At 41.8% G+C, this 19,279-nt stretch overlaps 1 protein-coding gene across 1 annotated transcript in view; it reads right to left on the bottom strand.

The window, feature by feature from the left end:
• Positions 1-18,909, bottom strand: part of whrnb (whirlin b) — a 62,314-nt gene extending 43,405 nt beyond the window's left edge. Inside the window, exon 1 of the mRNA XM_070834370.1 lies at positions 18,199-18,909. Within this exon, the coding sequence (XP_070690471.1) occupies positions 18,199-18,909 (711 nt within the window). The remainder of the gene's footprint in view (positions 1-18,198) is intronic.
• Positions 18,910-19,279: the final 370 nt, after the last annotated feature.

Below are 19,279 nucleotides of genomic sequence, written 5' to 3'. Positions count from 1 at the left end.
GAGGTAAAAGTTGTCAGAGCAGAGCTGGAAGTGTCAATGAAAAATGTCATTTTGATTTTACAACTGTGACGAAGCAGCTGGGAAATATAGGTGGGGAAAGAGGTTGATACTTTACAGCTCCTTAAACCACCACTGCTAAAGAGCAGGATGCTGCTCAATGAACAGCAGACAACTGTGTTCATACTTAGACATGTGCACATAGTCCCTAACTGTTGTTAGTCGTCATACTGGTCAGCTGCCGCAAGAAATAAATTAGATGAAGAAATTGAGTTTTAACTGAAAATGTTTTCTAACGTTAAAACAAATTGCACAAACAAGATTGTTCCAGATTCTGATACAGAGAGATTCTTGCTTTTATGCTTGCTTTCTATCATTTTGATTAGGGCAGCGACTTATTTACTCCCCGTAACCATCAGTCAGTGGCTCAGCTCCATTCTGTCAGAATGCTGCAGCAAGGCTTTTTTTTTTTTTACCAGAAATAAAGAGAAAGAACTGCTGTGGCAACATTACATACATGCTTTTCATTACTTCATAATAACCTCTTAGGTTTGTCAAGAACCTGGTCTTGGCAATATGTCAGACATGCTAACATGCTATATAAGGGGTCCTGATATTTCATGTGGGCCATTGCATTAAGTCGACAATCAATTATTTTGGAAATCATATGCTCCAAATTAAACAAGGCATTTGGACTGCTGGGTGGATGAGCCTCGTGGTGTGTCTGACCTCGAATATTACCTGAGTCAGCTAAGGAGATGCTGGCACTGACTCTTACGGGCCTCTTACTGAAATTCTTGCAGTCAGTCCTCCTCCTTCCCCATCCACAGGGAGGAACAATGCAATCCCAGATGGTTCCAGTACACTAAGTAGACTGCTGGCACACTCAGTGCCTCCACCCTAAAGGCACTGCAGGCCCATAAACAATATTGATACGGAGAGTGAAATGGACAAAAGGGTGGACAAATAGGATGACGGCATTTTTGTACATTTGTTCATCACATACTGTACACTGTAATGATGTACATACATACTGTAATGATAGCTGAATTTCATTTAAGGGAGCAAAATCCAAGGTTCTGTTATAGCATATGTGCACACGCTGACATGGCTTATTGGGACTCACTCAATGGAATGGAGCCATCGCTAATGTTATTATTTACACCTGTGCTTTTCCTGCTTCAGTCAAGTCAAGCTGTCTGCCTTGGAAGTACAAGTACACGTTGTTGACTATCGTGTTTCCTCATACAGAGTGACTGAGAGAGGACGCTGGCGCTGCATGTTCGCCGCTTCTCCAGTCCTCCCCCGCTTCTTTCGATCAAGTTTTGTGTTGATTCTATGCCTAGCTATATCTTTCCTGAGCACATTCATGCTGACAAGGAGAGAAACGTTTTTTCAATAACCTACAGTAACAACTTTTTTCTTTTATCAAAACCTTCATTAGAGTGTGACATCCATCAGAGCATCTTCAACAGTGGATCATTATGTGCCTCTTACTATTTGTTCCAGATTTGGAAATTATGGGAGACAGAAAAAACAAAAGAAAAATAAACCATTAAAACAGCAAATGTTTCAAACTGAAATATTGTCCATCCTTCAATATTAACACTGAAAGTAACTGAAAGATTTGCAGAATTGTCCAAAATCAATTCAATCAATCAATCAATCAGTAAACATTTTACTTTTCTAGTTTTCTTTGCAGTATTGTATCATTTTTCTTTTACACACAGAATAATCTCTTGTGGAGTATTTCTAAATTACAAAATGTAAAGACTTCCCATATAGTCTGTATGGATTAACTATGTTAAGACATTTCTAAAAGAAAACATCTACATGTTTTTCCAACTTGATGACACTGTTCTCACTAAAGTAATTGTTGACAAATTGACAACATGGTTGAATAAACTTCCAGATTAGTTGGAAGAGAAAACCAACGCGAACAGCAAAAAGATTACTCAGACAATCTAAGGTAAACATCGCGGTTTACAGACCAGCTCCTTGCTTCAACTCTGACATAGCATTTAACATTTGCCTGAGCATGCCAACAATTATTAATTAGTAACGACATTTCAGATGCTCTCATTTTCAGTTTGAACTCCAAATGTATATGTATGTGCCTTTGTCCCAGCCACATTGCATGAATGAATTGAATAACACGCTTACTTCCTCCATGTGCATGCGGGATATTTGGGTGCTGTGAAGAGGGATATTTTAGTACACAGTAGTTTCTGCTGGGAACTGTGGTCTACATCCTTTGCCCTGAGCATGTGAGTGATGGATGATCCCCGCCCCGCAGCTCTCCCAGATATGTCACCATTATGGTGGCACAACAGCTTTTTGATGGGACATGAAAAGTTCTCCATTTTGTGTGACAGCTTAGTTGGTTCTGTTTAGAGAGGTGTGAGGAGAGATGATGGAGAGCTGCTGTGACAGGTGATCAATCTCAGGGAGGAAGTAATTATAGATAGTTTAACTGTTGGCTTTATCGTCTCAGTGCAGAGTGTGAAATATAGAAGAATCAGCAGGAGCCACATATACTTCTCTGACTGTTCACAGGGTTGTCAATTCAGCCAAACAGAAGAGCGTGTGCAAATACAAATGGGCTTAGTAGCAGAGAAGGTTAGTAAAGTGCTGTTGGGAAGATTTCAGGTTTGTAAATGGTCTGTAAATGTATTTGTAGAGCTCCTTTCTAGTTATTTCAACTACTCAAATCACTTTTACATCACATCCTCATTCACCCATCATTCATACAGGAGGAATGTAATTTGGAGCAGACTATTCTTTCATACTCATTCACACACTGAAGCTGCTTCAGGAGCAAGTTGGGGTTCAGTGTCTTGCCCAAGGACGCTTCGACATGTTGACCCATAGGACTGATTGAGGGACGACCCACTCTACCACTGAGCCACAGCCACCCCCCGCCGAAAACCACCTGAAATAATCTGGAAGATGAAAGACACTTTCCTCAGGCACCATGGACTTATTGTGAAATGAGAATGAACACTGAAGTACAAATTTAGCAGGAATTGTTAAAAGATTTTGGATTTAAATCTTCACAGGTATATTTCATGTGTGTTGTCTGATCACATCAGAAATCAAATAACATCCATATATCCGGCTAATCACAGAGTGAAGTGGGTGTGAATGTAATATTTGTTTTGAGAACACAAAAAAGACACAAAGGAGTCTGACGGACTATTCAATGAATTTAGAGATTTATCTTATGGCTGTCAGTTGAAATCATTTTATGCTTTGTTTCTGAAAAACTGCGGCTACTACTCAACATTGGACACAGCCCACCCAAGTTCAACTTTGGAAAGACACAGCAGCTTATTCCAGTTTATCTTCTTATGTATTTCTTATGTCTGATAAGCAGTAAAGTGATTTATTGCTATGGCCATATCATGGATTATCACTTATAGTGGTTGTACTCAGAGAAGTGACTCTTATATAACTATTACATACCTGCTTTAGCACCACAGCATTTTTACAATGCGGTGGCAAACGCAGCAACTCATCATCTCGGATAGCACATGGTAAAGATGTAACCGGCACAAAGTATCTCTTCTGCCCAATTAAAACCCTGATGAAATTTTAAAGCATCAGGCTACTCAACAGACAACAACGACCCAGATAAACTAGAGGGAGCAATGGTAGTCCGTAACTAGAGCTTCACTAACAAATGAGAGGAAATGCTGCATGACAAAGAAAGTCTCCGCAGGCGGGTCCATTGACTTTATTCAGAGTTGGATCACAACAGTGAATTAGAGGTTGAGGCTGGACTAGCTGCTTTCTATTCTGGGTCCGATGTTTCTGCAAGCTCAGAGCCATGCAGAGCTAGAGAGAGGCAAAGACCAACGCCGTAACTGGCAGAGACGAGTGACACTCAAGTGTGATTTGGGCTAAATATGCATCCCCTCTGTGCTCAATCTGGGATGGAGTGGGTGGAAGAGGAGCTCTTAGCGGGTTTTGCGTGGGGAAGGATGGGTGGGTGGATGAGGAGAGGGAAGGAGGGATGGAATTGTTGCTGTGATATAGGTGGTGGAGGGTTTTTTTTTTTACACTGGAAGAGAGGTGATGCGTGGGACAAGAGCCCAGTGCAGACGTCAGTGCTGGTCACTCAGTCACAATGGAAGAGGACCCTTCATCGTGACTGAATCACTACTCCAGCCTCTGAGCATGGTGTATGCTGAAGTCACTGCCAGTTTATTCTGTGCTCTGTCTAAAGATGAAAGTACGGTCCAAAATAGCCCAAATCATCTTGAGTGTCACTGATCTCTACGCTGATCCTTTCCTGACAATAACCTGGAGAAAAAACAGCCCACTATAAACCAGCTTCTTCTGACTTACTGGAAATACACAGTATGACCTCATGTTCTAATCATAGGACGTGGAATTTTATATGTTTGTATGCGTCTGGGACATAGAGAACATGTAGTCTTTTTCTATCCAGCTGTTAGCAAGACAGTCTATGGCAGCACTGTTTAAAAACTCACATCCAACTCCCAATATTAAGAAAACTGTGCGAGTTTGCTATTCATCCAGACCTCAGCCCTTTTTATCGATTTTCAAAATGCAAAATGAGTGAACAGAAGAAAAATCTAAATCAAATCAATATTTGGTGTGACCTCCCTTTGCCTTCAAAACAGCATCAATTCTAGATACACTTGCACAAAGTCAGGGATTTTGTAGGATCATAGTCTATGATTAACCAGTTATACCAAACAGGTGCTAAAACCTTTCCGCAGTACTGTACATATAGTGGTTGATCATTGGTGGAGGTCTGCGCTCTGAGAGTGCCGTTCTGGCTACAAATAGAGCTTAGCATGGATCATGAATGGAACCTTGCTGAGTCTTCTCATTTGGCTGGCTAGTCAGTGGGAAGTCTGCATTCAGAAGATATTTGGTTTTGCTCAAAGGGAGGAGGGTGTGAGATGCTGCCAGCTTCTCAACGAGAACGCAACCTCCTGTGCGCAGTCACTAGTGTTAAGATAGCTGTTTATGGTCAGAACATACCTCCACACTGCACCTACATTTTGACAACATTTGTCGAATGTCTTGGATTTATTTGTTAATTAAAGCAAATCTAAATGTATTGTCATGTACGTCATGCTAATAAATCCGTAAGCTACAAGCATTCCCACAGATGCACAATGTGCTGAAAAGTTGTTGTATTTCCAGCGCTGTTCATTCCCTCTCTTGTTCTGTCTCTCATCCTCCCTTTCTCAGCCATCATGAAAGTACGCGTGAGTCATGCAGTGATGTGTCCCATGGTGCATTAGCCTCACATAATAAGATGGTGTGTGCGTGGAGAATCAGACAATTTACTGTACAGGAGCACACAGAGAAGCAAACAATGTGCTCTGACAGCTGACAGCTGTATACTGTCTGACTGTAAGCATATTGACAATCACAAATAGATATAGGTTAACAAAGGTTATGTAATTGTGTGTGCATGTGTTTATTTGTATGTTTGTGTGTGTGTCCAATAGCAATATAGTCCAAGGCTTTAAAGTCTTTCCATGCTTTTGTTTTATTTTTCTTTTCAGCTGAGTGTGTGTGTGTGTGTGTGTGTGCGCAGAGGAAATATAGTGACTTAAATTGACTGTCACCTCAAATCTCCTGTGCCAGCAGCTTTCATTTATTTGTCCATCTATCACACTTACTGCACCTGATTCCTCTCTCTCCCTCTCTAGCTCACTCTCTCTCTCTCCCTCAAACACAAACACACACACATTCCTGCATACACACATGAGCATGCATGCAAGATATACACAAACAAGAGTGCATGCAGGTATGTGTACATCTGCATATAATATGTGAACATATTCTCCTCTGTGTACTTGTCAGTTGTCGAGCTTTTCGTAACACATTACCATGATCATTTCTATTGATTGTGGTAACAAGTTGTAATGAACCAGAATCATCCTTAAACCATCTTTCAACACAGCCTCAATGATTGGCACATGTGCACTAACATCCTTTTTTTCAAGTCGAAACCTGGTTTTGAGCCCTGTGTACAAGATTCTAACAATATGCAGGTTTCTGTTCAGCTGGTTTCTCCACATCCAGCCATTTTGTCATTTCTGTGCTTGCTGGATGTCAACACTGACAAGTAACACTGTTGGTTTCTGGCATTTACCCCAAATTCTTCATTCACTACTAGGCTGTATTTCTGATTACCATTTAAGCAAGGGCAAGAAATGATACACATGGATGTATCTAAAAGTTACACAATGTATAAATCATTACATCATTTGTGATCAGCTTTTGTTTTATTAGGGTTGAGGAGGCAGTTGTCCACATTTGCCGTCATAGTTTGGGAAGCATGGTACCACAGATACCAAGCTCTGGAAGAAAAAAGTCTCTTTTGCACACTTCTGCCACTGCAGATGGTAATTAATCAAATAATGGAATGAATTAAATTAAATGAAAAGCAAGTGAGAAGGGGATTCAATTTGTTGTTGGTATTTATTTATTCTAGTACGTAACCGTGATGAATGAAAGGCAAATTAAGTTTTGTTTCTCTTTCTTTTGTTCACTTGTGCTCTCAACTCATTTGGATTGTCTTTATCACCACATTAGACAACATCACAAAACCTTTCCTCCACTTCTCCTAATGATACTTGATGCTAATAGTACACAGTGCTTGTTTACTGTGTGAATGAATGATATATATGAAAAGTAGCAGTGACCAATGAGCAGCATTCACTACGGAAAGATCTGCCCTTGATGGATCCTGGGCTCTCTTTCTTTCTAGCCACGAAACTAATCTCAGCATGAATCCTGTACCCTTCTGCCTGAATTTGGATCTCAATTCAATTCTCGATTTAAACAAAACACAGGTATGGTTCTTGAGGCTGTTATGTGCGTGAAATGTTGATGTTGATGTGTTGGATGTGACATCAGATTGCATGTATACATCTGACTGATTTAAGCACAATCAAATCCTCTTCCCACAGGGAACAAGAAGGCATGTACTGTTATATACTGTACATGTGGAAGCGCCTACACACACACAACAGAGGCTGATATCAACATTCATGTATATGTACACACTTAGAATGGCACATAGCCCACACACATGCATATACAAATGCAAACACTCACTATACATACACAAACAGGTGGACACACTTGCACATACACACAATACACACATCTACTGTCTCTCCCTCTCACACACACACACACACACACACACACAATACTGTCACAGCTGTTCTGCTCTCTGATCCACTGTAGCTACAGTATGTGTCAGGCTGCTCCTCCACATCAGGGAGCTGATACCCATCGGCCTCTCCCACACACTGGTGCCTGTTATCTAGAATATGCGCTTTGAAAAATAGAGAGCTGCGTTCAAGGACACTTGACAACAGCAGCATCCAGCAGTGGATTTTTGATAGGGAAAACAGCCAACGGAACCGAGCAGTCAACAAGGTTTGTTCTAATAAGCGGCCACAACGTGTTGGCCTTATCAAACTGACAGCAGAGGGTAACCTCACCTACCAAAATACTTCCTCCTCCTCCATGTGGCATGGAGCAATCTGAGGGAGAGTTGCTTTTTTTGGAGCGTGCTGAAGGCCTGATGTGCTACTGGAATCGTTTGGTTGGGATTATGTAATGTTATTTCTCCACACACTAGTAGTCATTGTTTAAAAATAAAATCTAACCGTAGTCACAGTTACACATACAGCACACTGCTTCGAAATATCATATTCAAATACGCTTGATTCTAGAGGCTGACACCAAAATATTGCATCAATCTGAACACAAAATATGCCTTTTAGTTAATTAGTTAATAGTATAGTCTGACCAGGATGAACCATGACGGCTTGTCAGGGCTTACACTTTCAAAACACAATTTCTTTAAATCTATATTTAACAACAAAGAATAAAGTCCCATTGGGGTTGGAAATGTCTTGAGATGTCTCAATCTGGACCAAAGGGTGGGCTAACATAGCTGAAACCACACCACAAACGTGGCTAATGGCATCTGAAATAGCATTTACATCATTAGCTTTATACCATCATCTGATGCTGAAATATTTGATTAGAAACCAGGAAAATGGTTGGATATATGGCTGCATTGACATCAAGTCATAATTTAAAGCACAAAAGGTAACAATTTAAAGAAGCGATTCATGCCTTGTCTTCACTTTTGAAGTTGATATGGTGAACTAGTTAACAGATGCTCCTTTACACATTTAGCAGACACAGAGCAACACCAGCATTCATTTGCAGTCGTGTTTATATCGGCAGATGAATGTAAGTCAAGTATTGTCTCTTTCAGCTCTGCTGTTGATCTCTATAAGTTCCTGAGTGAAATATCTTGCTTTTTAGCAGCTAAACGCTCGAGCATGTTCACCAGCTAGTCTCTAACCGTCTGTTTGCTGTGTGTACAGTGGAGAGTCTTTTCTGTGAAAACAGCTGCATGTTGCAGCTGAGACACTATGTGAACGTAAATAAATAAAGGTCTGTTAAGCCATGGGGAGCTGCAGATTCAGCTCATATATATATATATATATATATATATAATGTTTTATAGCTGCTTTAAAGATAATACAATTTAAGGTCAGGTCGTCCTGTATTTTTTTGGACTTATGGAAAGACAGCCATTCATTATTATTCATGAGGATGACACTGTACTGACTGATATCTGTCATTTCGTTAAAAGCTGTAATTCCCCAGTTCTCCTCCCCCTAACATTTCTTACAAAATGTCTCTTCATCTATGCATCTCAAGGACGGCATCCAGGAGGCCCCTGCCTACTCATCAAAGCTGTGGGGAGACATTTAACGAGGATGAAATCCCAGAAATCTCTATACCACTGTGTGTCTGCCAGACAACCTGATTACCACAATAGGATTAGCGTGACACAACAGCGGCCATTAAGCACGGCTGTTCTGCTGCATTGTACCTGTGCCAGGGCAATGCTGCTCTGACAAACTTCTATTCAAATTGATGACAGCAAATCCCACAAGACAGTGCATGCGCTGTGGAGGTAGAGTGATAAGGTCAACAGAGCACTGGAGGAAAGATTCCTTGTAGACTCCACAGGGAGAATTACATGTGTTTGATGCAAACTGCAAATACAGTCCAGCCGACGCATCATGTGCCCTACCGTAACTGTGCCATGCTATGTTAACTATATTGTATCCGCGTCACTCTGTTTCATGTAAGAAATAAAATCTGCGGAAGAAAGGATTGCATCCAGTCAATTTGGGTTTAACTAACTTCAATACACTTCAGCTGGCATGATTCATGTTTATTTGATTCATAATCAGTCATAGTTATGACTTGAAGTGGAGGGAACATTATCTATTGAGTGATAAACAGATGCAGTATAAGTTAATAGCCCAGCATTATGGAAAAAGAAGGATATTAACATTAAAGCCATAAAACCATCCCACAATTGATATCGATGCTACTATTGATGCTGAAAACCAGACTTAAGACCAGACAGTAGTATCGATTCTTATTGGTCGTTATACATCATTGGTCTGCTCACCCCTTCTGGTGCACTCATGTCAGTACTCTGGGAATTTGTTGAGATGAGTTGAGTAGTGGAGTATTTCTGAAATTGGACAGGCTAACTATCTCCGCCTGCTATCTGGCTTTGTGCTGACCATAGCCTGACTCCAGCTCTGTACTTAGCACACAGACATAGCAGACAGACACTGATATCCATCCAAACATCTCACTCTTAGGCTGTAAGAAAATATTTCTTCTTTTCACAATATTGAAGCATTATCAGTAAATGTTGGTTCTTTTAAACACGACCCCATGATCTGTCTCCAACCTTAACCAAGCAGCTTTAGTTTACTTGTCGACCTGTACAGAGGGTTATATTGAGTGTGTCTCTGTTCGAGGCGTAAAAGTAATCAATTTTTTGAACTGAAAAATAAACTGGCATTTGTACATTTTCGCAGATCGAATCATCTAATTGGTTATATTTTATAGTTTTTTCCCCTAAAATGTACACAGGTAAAACAGCATGTGGTTGGAAATTAATTGCTCACGTCGTCTAGACATGCATTCTATGAAAATGGGTCACATGTAAAAATTGTCTTTGTACCATTGAATAAAATGAAAAGGGTCAGGGTCTACATCTCAGCTGTTTTGTTCAAACCGAGCGTGACCTCAAACCTTGTCTGGCTTTTATTCTGAGGGTCTAGTCTTCAGTGTCACACCACTGCTGATAGTGTTTACAACGATGAGCTGAGGCAAAGCCTTTACAGCTAAATAAAAGCTCATGAATAATAATCATTTTCATATTCTATAAAGAAAACATGTCAAACGTGTGAATAAAGCCCAACTTCAGACTAAACACATTCTCACTTGGTCCTTAAAGACTGCCTCTCTAAAAAGCCAAACTAATTTTAGAATCTGTGCTTTGGATTCTCCATCTCCATGAACTCTATCTGCAATATGATCAGTACTTCTTCAACATAAGGCAAGCCAAGCCAAATGTATCTATATAGCACCTTTCAGACACAAGGCAATTCAAAGTGCTTAACATGGACATAAAACACAAGAAACAGAGACAAATTCATTAAATTAAATTGCATGTAAAAGATAATAAAAGCAAATGAATAGTGAAAGCTTAAGAGAAGACGCATTAAAAGCCAATTAAAGCATGTGGATAAATAGTTCCAAATTAAAAGAAAGTTATGTAGCGCTATTATTGGAAAGCCACAGTAAACAGCAATGTTTTAAGGCCTGATTTAAATACAACATAGTCTTGCAGACCTTAGGTATTCAGGAAGCTTGTTCCATAGGTGGGGAGCATAGAAACAAGAAGCTGCTTCACTTTGCTTGGTTCTGATTCTGGGAACCCTGAGTAGACCTGCACCAGGTGACCTGAGGGGTCTGGACGCCTCAGACCTTATTAGTAAGTCAGTTATGTATTTGGGTCCAAGACCCTTTATTGCTTTGTAAGCAAGTAATAGGATTTTAAAATCTATCCTTTGGCACACTGGAAGCTAGTGAAGGGATTTAAGAACCGGTGTGAAGTGCTCCACCTTCTTGGTGTGAGTGCAGACTCATTATTAGTAGCAGTCTCTCGGGCGCTGGATAAATCGGTTTGTGCTGGGCCGAAGTTGATCCATGAAATTTTGAGCCTCCTGGAATCGGTGGAGCGTGGAGATTCTTCCTTCCAGGGGCCCGGCAAGTGGACCCAGTGTGGAAACTGGGCTTTGGTTGGTTGCGTCTTGATGGCCGGTATTCTCATTAGCTGGTTAGCTCCAGCTAGCAGCACGTCCACTTGTTGCAACACGTCATGCCGATTGAAATGCTTAAAATTTGTGCATCCGATGACTAAAATCTTTGACCTCGTGAAGAGCCTATAAATAAACAATCATGATCTAAAAGTGTATTAAAAATACGCCTTAAAACTGGACTCCATGATGCTTTGCTTTGCTGATTACTCAGCTACTCAACTACTTTAGCTGGAGACACAGCACACAGTGAGCCTTAGCTCCTAGAATCTTAATTTCACACGAACATAAATAGGGACAGATCGATGCTTTCTCTGTAAAGCAAACATCTCTGAAATGCCCCACAAATAGTGCGCAAGGTTTAATATTCAGTCAGAGTTTCTAAAAACATACACAACTCTCACCAGGGACAGAGAGAAGGATGGAAGAGAGAGGCAACAAAGAAACGATGCGAGAGAGACAGGAAGAGAGAGTCGGAGGTCTGAGAGGCGAACAGGACAAGTTTACACAAGAGTGGCCAGTCAGGTCAAGGTGATGGCTCAGAGAGAGGGAAACAGAGCATACAGTGACAGGTAGATTGATAATGAAGCCTCAGGCGGATCTCTGACCACACTGAACATAGTGAGAGCAACACCTCGGTAAAGCAGTATATTACAGCAGGCACCACACTGTTGATGAAAGGCCTCAAACGAACTGTGAATGGCCACACACTAAAGTGGACATAAAAGCCTGCGGTCGTAGCTCCGCCTGCATCCCACTGCCTTCCCGGCCTGACTCAAAGGATTCTGTCTTTGTCACGTCATTGTGATAGATCATTTACATAAATCATATAATACTACATACATTAATACATGTGTGGTCTTGCACTTAGTTGTTTCCATAAAAACGAACTAACTAACATTATGAAAAAACAGAGACTGATAGAGAAGTTCAAACTACTACCCCTGTCAGCCCCTCCTGCCCTGCACTAACCCCCCCCCCCCCCCCCCCCCCGTGTTTACGCCCGTGTGAACCCCTGCCTGCTTTATGGATTTACAGTTGCACTCAAAATTGACTGATTGAGACCTTGTGTGGGGGGAGGGGGGCTGTGCAGTGTGTGCATGAGCAGTGACTGACACTAGAGACTCCTCAGGATGTCAGGATATAGTTAAAGTTTCAGGAAATATGACAAAAATATATTTTTATAAACGTCACCCTCTGAACCTGTGATGACAGTTAGGGAGTTATTAGATTGTGAACGTTCCTGCTGGCTGGTGTCTTTTTTTTCTCCTCCTGCATTACTCATACTTAATCTTTTTACCTCTTTAATTCATCAGGAAAACATCTTTAAGGTCTGTTAGACCATCTGAAAAAGGACCGCAGTAAATTGGGTCCAAAATCCGATTTGTAAACGGTTAATTGAACATAAAAGTTCATTCTTGATCTTTGAATAGTGCCAGTTTTTTCCAGAGCTGTTCAAATGCTCCACAACGGCTGTATCATCGTGTGTCACTGATGTTGGGTTAAAAGTACTGGAAAAAACACAAGTGTATGGCTAATAAAGCTTTTATAAAGGTTGCCTGATTAGAAATTGGTACAGAATCAACTCAGTCTCCATGGCTACTAATAGGAATATAAGGACTTTTTGTGATTTGGGTGAACCGAAAATTTAAAGGGTCCAAAATACCATTATACATTTTAATGCTGCATAGTTGCACAGGAACGAATTCGTGGGAAATGGGATTGATGTTTACGTCAACAAATGCTTCAAGTAATCCCTTGGAGGAACGGTAGCAAGAGCCAAACTGTAAAGTGTTTGGATCATCATCCTGGTCACAGCGAGGACTGTGCACACTGATGGGTGAGTGCAGGTGGCAAATATGGAAATGTGGAAGGACATGTTCTTCCCCTGTTCATCCAGGAGTTTGGCCCTATGGTCTTACAGATTTAGCCCTGTGCTGCTGATTCTGTTTTCGGCATCTAATCAAATAATATAAAACACAACTATGATAAAAGTACTTCTCACCTTCATGGATTTTGGCATCGCTGCTCTTGTGTCACTTTGCTTCCGTGCTTTCCTTCGGAGATTTATATCAGCTTTGGCTCTCGTGAGGGATCTAGATAAAGGTCTTTGCCCTTGTGCCTGCTCGTATATAAATAGCATCATGTTTGGAAGTGTGTTTGCTCCTGAGCTATGAGTGAGCTCCTTCCTGAATGGATTGAGGAGGAGGAGGAGGAGGAGGAGAACAGATGAATTTTTCACCATACCAGATCTATTTTGCTTTCAGTAAAATAATCTCTGTATCTGACAGGGGGGTTGGGGGTGGGGTTGAATAAGTGAATTTTACATACATGCATGCGTGTAGTATGATGAATGTGGAGTTTGTAATATCTGATATTCTGACCACACTAATTCACAATAATATCACTCATCTAGTGTATGGATATGACAACTGGCAACAGCTGTATCCACATGTATTTGTACTATTAGCAGCAGCACATCTGCAGATCTCACCATGACATGTGGTAAGCCCAATTCAAAGTTTATAATGCAGTAGATATCTACAGTGGCATTTTACTTCCAATTGAGTGATGTAGATAATTTAGGTACTACGGTTTAAGTGGGAATTTGTTTAGAAGTGTTTACTGTGGGGTACAGGGGCAGCCAAACATAGCCCCTTCAACTTCATAACCACTTTGACTGTCTGACCATTTGGGTTCCTGTAAAACTATACTGTTATTATACCCACATCTCATCAATGGGAACCTAGTTTGTTAAAAAAGGAAAATTTCCTCTCAAACAATACCTTTTTAACCCTCATTTTCCAATAACATGAAAATATTCTAATAGGTTACTTCTAATAACTTGTTCCTAACTGTGTTCAGGGCAAGACAACTCATTCATTTCCTGTAAGTGTACTACTCCACAACACTCCTTACCAGACTAAATCTAGACTAAACACACTTATTTTCACAAATGAGGTCCTCTGTGTGTATGCACTGTACCTTCCTGGCCTTTACCACCCTGCTGATAATCAGCTTTGAAGTCACATCTTGGTGCAGCAGGCCTTAAATGTTAGCAGCTTCATCAAAAGCTGTGATGAATTGCTCAGCTCATCGTGAGAGCGGGATGTGGACAAAGGAAGAGCCCCAGCTATTAGCGGGAGCTGGAAATATTAGCTGCTTTCACATGCCTCTGAATGTTAATGCGGTCTAATGATGAAACAGCACAGTCGTCCCTGGAAAACTCTAAGTATGGATATGCAGTAAGCACATAGATTATGTATCAACTGAATGGGTGTAGAGGTGCGTCTCCACATTTTGGTAAGTATTTGCTTTCTTTCTTAGAGTGAGATGAGAAGATCAATATCAATCTCATGTCTGTGTGATAAGAGTCATTAGCCTAGCCTTATTACACAGCTTTGTTAAATATTCAATTCTGATAGGTCAATTACGGCCTTCTATGGTCTGTTATTTCTTTCTAGCAGATCATTGATATGTATAGCAGACCGCTGCTATGGACGCAGTTCTGATAGTTGAAGCAATACAGTTATTTTCACATCAGTAAACGACCTTGTTGGGGTTTGTTTTACAATTATGACCAGCTCACTGCACATTATTGGCTCCTTCCTCAGCTTAGAGAACGTCCAAAGTTCAAAAATAGACCTACCAAGGCCTCTAAGGCTAACTAACACATTTTACCTCATTTATTTACAAGCAGTACAGCAATTTGAGGTTTTAAGGGATCACCTCTATAACAATAGCTGGTCAACAGAGCTGTCATCCCAGTGAGGTCGCTGGATTTCGTACCGTCGCGCCTGCACAAAGATCAAAACCTGTGGTAACCAACCACCTGGCATCTAACTAAACCCTCACAGCAATGTAATGCAGCGCAGATGTGCTAATAATAGCATCATAAACACGTTGACTGATGGATTATGAGACATTTATAAGCACCTGGTAACTTTTTATAGACTGATAAGATGAATGTTAATTAAAGCCTTATTAGTTTTTTTTAATGGTTTATAATAGCATTACAAACTGATTTATTGAGTCTTACCAACTTACTTACCAACTTATTTCATTGTTAAGCCTTTACTAAGCTTAATCTAGATTAATACATTCTTTATTATATATCTATTCGCAGTCAACAACCCACGTAGTGACAGTCGCTATGCTTCTTGCACTTGCTCTATACCAGGTCTAAAAAAATAACAATGCCTTGCTAAAGTTAATAAATGTTTTTATTATATACTTATTAACAGTCAGCTGATCTATGCTTTAAGTATGCAGTGTCTGCCTGTCATCCACTCTCTCTCGGTCTCTCTCTAATTATTGTAGCACAATTTGTCTGTCCTCTGTCACAGTATGGATGTCATGGAGTGCTGCATAGTAATTTAACGCTTGCCCGCATTATTTTGCAGCTCACTTTGCTGGATCCTTAAAATAAACCAATAAAATTAAATTCCACGATTTCTTCCATTCGTGTTTATTTTAATGTTAATGATGCCGAGGATGAAGCATCTCGCTGCGTGTAGCCCACGGGAGTAGCGAGGCTGTCACCTCATTCTAAAACAAAGTCCAACAACATGACTAGTTCTAATTGGCACCACATACACACACATAGTTTTTGCTGTCTGTCCAGCTCACAGTGGAAAATGATAGCAGTATATATTTTCTGCGTGAGCACAGGCTTTGCTTTTGGTCTGTGCACAAGTAAACAGTAACAAACCTGGAAACCTCAAGAAGCTGCACACAGACACTTGTACCCAACTGTTGTTCATGAGGAATCAGTTCTAGCACATAACTCCTTAAAACCCAAACTGGCATTTTTACTTTTCACTTTACATATAAATTTAACAAGCGTGTTTATTCGTGAGCTTTTGTGGTGGTGTATTTTTGAAATGTAGACAGAGCCAGGCAGGCTGTTTCCTCTTGCTTCATGTCTTTATGCTTTTAGCTAGACTAACTACATCCTGACTGGAGTAGTGGAGCCTACTTAAACCACGGACAGATTGATCCATCGATTCAACTCGCTCTCACAAAGAGAGAGAAAAGATCTCTGCAATGTCTGCCCCTCTATAAACATCTACTAAACATCTATTAAACCTGACTGCTACTTTTGATGCTGACAGAATTAAGAAATATCCAAATATTCAGGATTGCCTGTTCGTTTATGGGATCGCCAAATTAAGATGCAACACATCCCCCCTGTCTCCACTGACACAGCTGTTCAGTCGGATTTTGCTCTCATGCTGAACTGATTCAATAAAGCTGCGTAAAGGCGGGTGAAAAAGTCTCGATCTGCTCTTAAATAAGATGTCACCTGAGGTCTGAGCCCTTCAGCCTCCAGGAAAAGTGCCGTTTCTGTTTGGAAATTGCTGTAGATGCGGTTGAGCGTATTAAGAGTTTGACTCGAGGAGAAAAGCTCGCACGATTATAGACAAAAGTTCAGCAGGCAGACAGTCCACATGCATGTGGCAAATGAATGAATTTCTAGGACACTAGAATAGTACACGATGACAGGTGTTTTTAAACCAGGCAACAAACACATTTATTTTGCTGCCTCGAGGCCTTTGCCTCATCTATTCTGTTCTGTTCTGCTTTTCCCTCTCACGTCATGTTTCAGTTGAATCAAGCAGAAGAATCGAAGTCATACGGTGGGAACATTCATGAACGCAGCACAACAAGAGTTTTCTGATTCATGGGATTCCCTCTTAAATGAAATCAGATCCATAATGTAACCGCTCTCCGTGGTTACATTATGGATCTGTCAATCGCCGCCATGCAAGGCATATGTAATCTGTCAGTATTTATACCAGCCCATGGGTGTGGTTTGGTGCCTTTGCATTCCAGCCACTACACCTGTACCTGAACCTATAGTCTCATCTGCAAATGCCTCTGCCTGTCCGTATTGCCTGGAAGCTTATACATCATCACTTTTCCAAAACAATCACTGAACTGTTCCTGCCTGTACCAATTGCCTGAATTAGAGTCCTCCTTTCCCTTGTTGCCTCATCCATACACACCCATTTGACATTTACAGGCTATACTGGCCAAGTGTCACGGTAACAGTGACACAGCTGTTGTGTGCCACGGTTCCACCAGTCCATGTTTATTATGCACAAACTGTACGGAATCTTAGCAACAGAAAGCCTTTACTTTTTACTCTTAAAGGGTCAGTACTTTCAAATCACAGAACACGTGTATCTTTGGTGGTATAAGTTCTATATATTATATTATGTGGATTGTTCACAGTAATCTGGACGTAGTTTGTGGAAAAATATGTCGCTTCAAATAAATTCCTGCTGTTTGCGCTGAAAAGTTTCCGTTCACCTCTGTTGTATGGGGGTGGAGGCAGAGGTCAGGACTAGCATAAACTATCTGCATGGATAGGAACCACAGCGGTAGAATTGTGGTTGGGTGAACTGACTCTTTAATTTCTAATGTCATGTACACACAGCCCCATCTCAACATGAAGAATGCTGGTTAGAATATAAGTTAACCTCTAAGATTAGTAGTTAAATCAAATTCATCAAATGAAACCTTCCCACGCTGTTGCCTAGGAATAAACCTCACCAAGGACCCCTTCAGAAGAAAATACTTTAAACCATTTGCTGTTGTTTTCTTCCTTTTAAAAAGGGAGAAAACGTCTCCATCTATTTATGAACATCCTAATTCCTCTTGGTTCGCTGTGCCAGCGGCACAAAGCATAAAGCCACAGTCAAGTGGTGTAGAAGAATGAATAAAAAGGAAGTAGCTGGACTGGAAGCAGCACTGTCACTAACTACTGCTGTATTGTAGGGCAGCGCTGCATGGCCCAGTGCTTCTGTAGTAATGCATGTTCTCTGTGTGTGCCTTGAAGCACACTATTTCAGTCTGGAACACACACTCAGAGCCTACACACGGGAACACGGTTATTGGAGATGAACCTGAAGTTGTTTCAGAACTTATCAGAAGGCCACTCACACTGGTGCACGCGCACACATGCATAGAGTCCTACCTTCACAGCCTCTATGTGACTGACACTATCAAACATCATGTCGTTCACGGTCATGATCTGGTCCCCGATCCTCAGTCCTTCCCTCTCGGCCGACGAGCCCGGCTCCACTAGAGACACGTAGATCCCCACGCCGTGCTCCGACCCCCCGCGGATGCTGAAACCCAGACCCTCGTGGCTCCTGGAGCGCGTCAGAGTGACTTGGCGCACTTCTCCAAAGGGACCGTCGAAGAACGGCGGGGTCCTCCTGGCCGAGATCTCCGCGGCAGCGTTGAAGCCGTCCGGACAGCCCGTGGTGAGGGGCTGCTCCTGGACCGAACTGACATATTTCTGCAGAGTTGAGTCGGCCTCGTCTCCGAAGCCCTCCGTGCTGCCGTTGCTGGGGACCAGGTCTGACTTGAGGTAGAGTCCCTCGGACGTGTACTGGTCGAAGAGCAGCTGGTCGGACCGCGGGATGACCAGGCGCAGCATGGGCAGCAGCTGTCGTTTGCCGGGCGTGTTGAGAATCACTTTGAGAGTTTGGACCAGGTCGAAGACGTTGCGCTTGGCGTGGTACACATTGAGACAGTGGATAAACTGCTCTCTCTCCAAGTCACTGAGCAGCAGGTTGAGAGCGTTGTGGAGCCGCCGGACGTTCGCCGAGAGCGCACGGCCGCCCGAGCCGGCCGAGTTCACCGATGTGTTGAGTGAAACGCGCTCCAGATCAGCGCTCATCCTACAACATAACGGGGAATCAGTGCATCATACAGACCGGAGGACGGATCGGACATTTGGTAAAGCGCTGCTCGAGTCGATCCTCCCGTTTGAAAGCAAAACGTGACACGGCCCCGCGCGCATCCGGACACCACTTCAACAGGTGACCGGTGATCTACGCGCGTAAAGGCGCCGATGTGCGCCTCACACGGCGCGACAGCCTGAAACAAAGCATTTCCCCAGTCGATGCTCTCATTCGTCTGGCACCTAATAAAACAGGAATGTTCTTTCTGTCCTGCTGTCTTTTTATTCCACGCACAGCCAAAAGCTTCACCGGAACGAGCCTCGGCGATTCAATTAGAGTCCGGTCAACTTATTGAAAACCGACACA

The sequence above is a fragment of the Pempheris klunzingeri genome, chromosome 7 (genome assembly GCF_042242105.1).
Source record: "Pempheris klunzingeri isolate RE-2024b chromosome 7, fPemKlu1.hap1, whole genome shotgun sequence".
Classification (NCBI taxonomy): Eukaryota; Metazoa; Chordata; class Actinopteri; order Acropomatiformes; family Pempheridae; genus Pempheris; species Pempheris klunzingeri.
The sequence above is the reverse complement of the archived record's forward strand: the minus strand, read 5'-3'. Positions and strand labels throughout refer to the sequence as shown.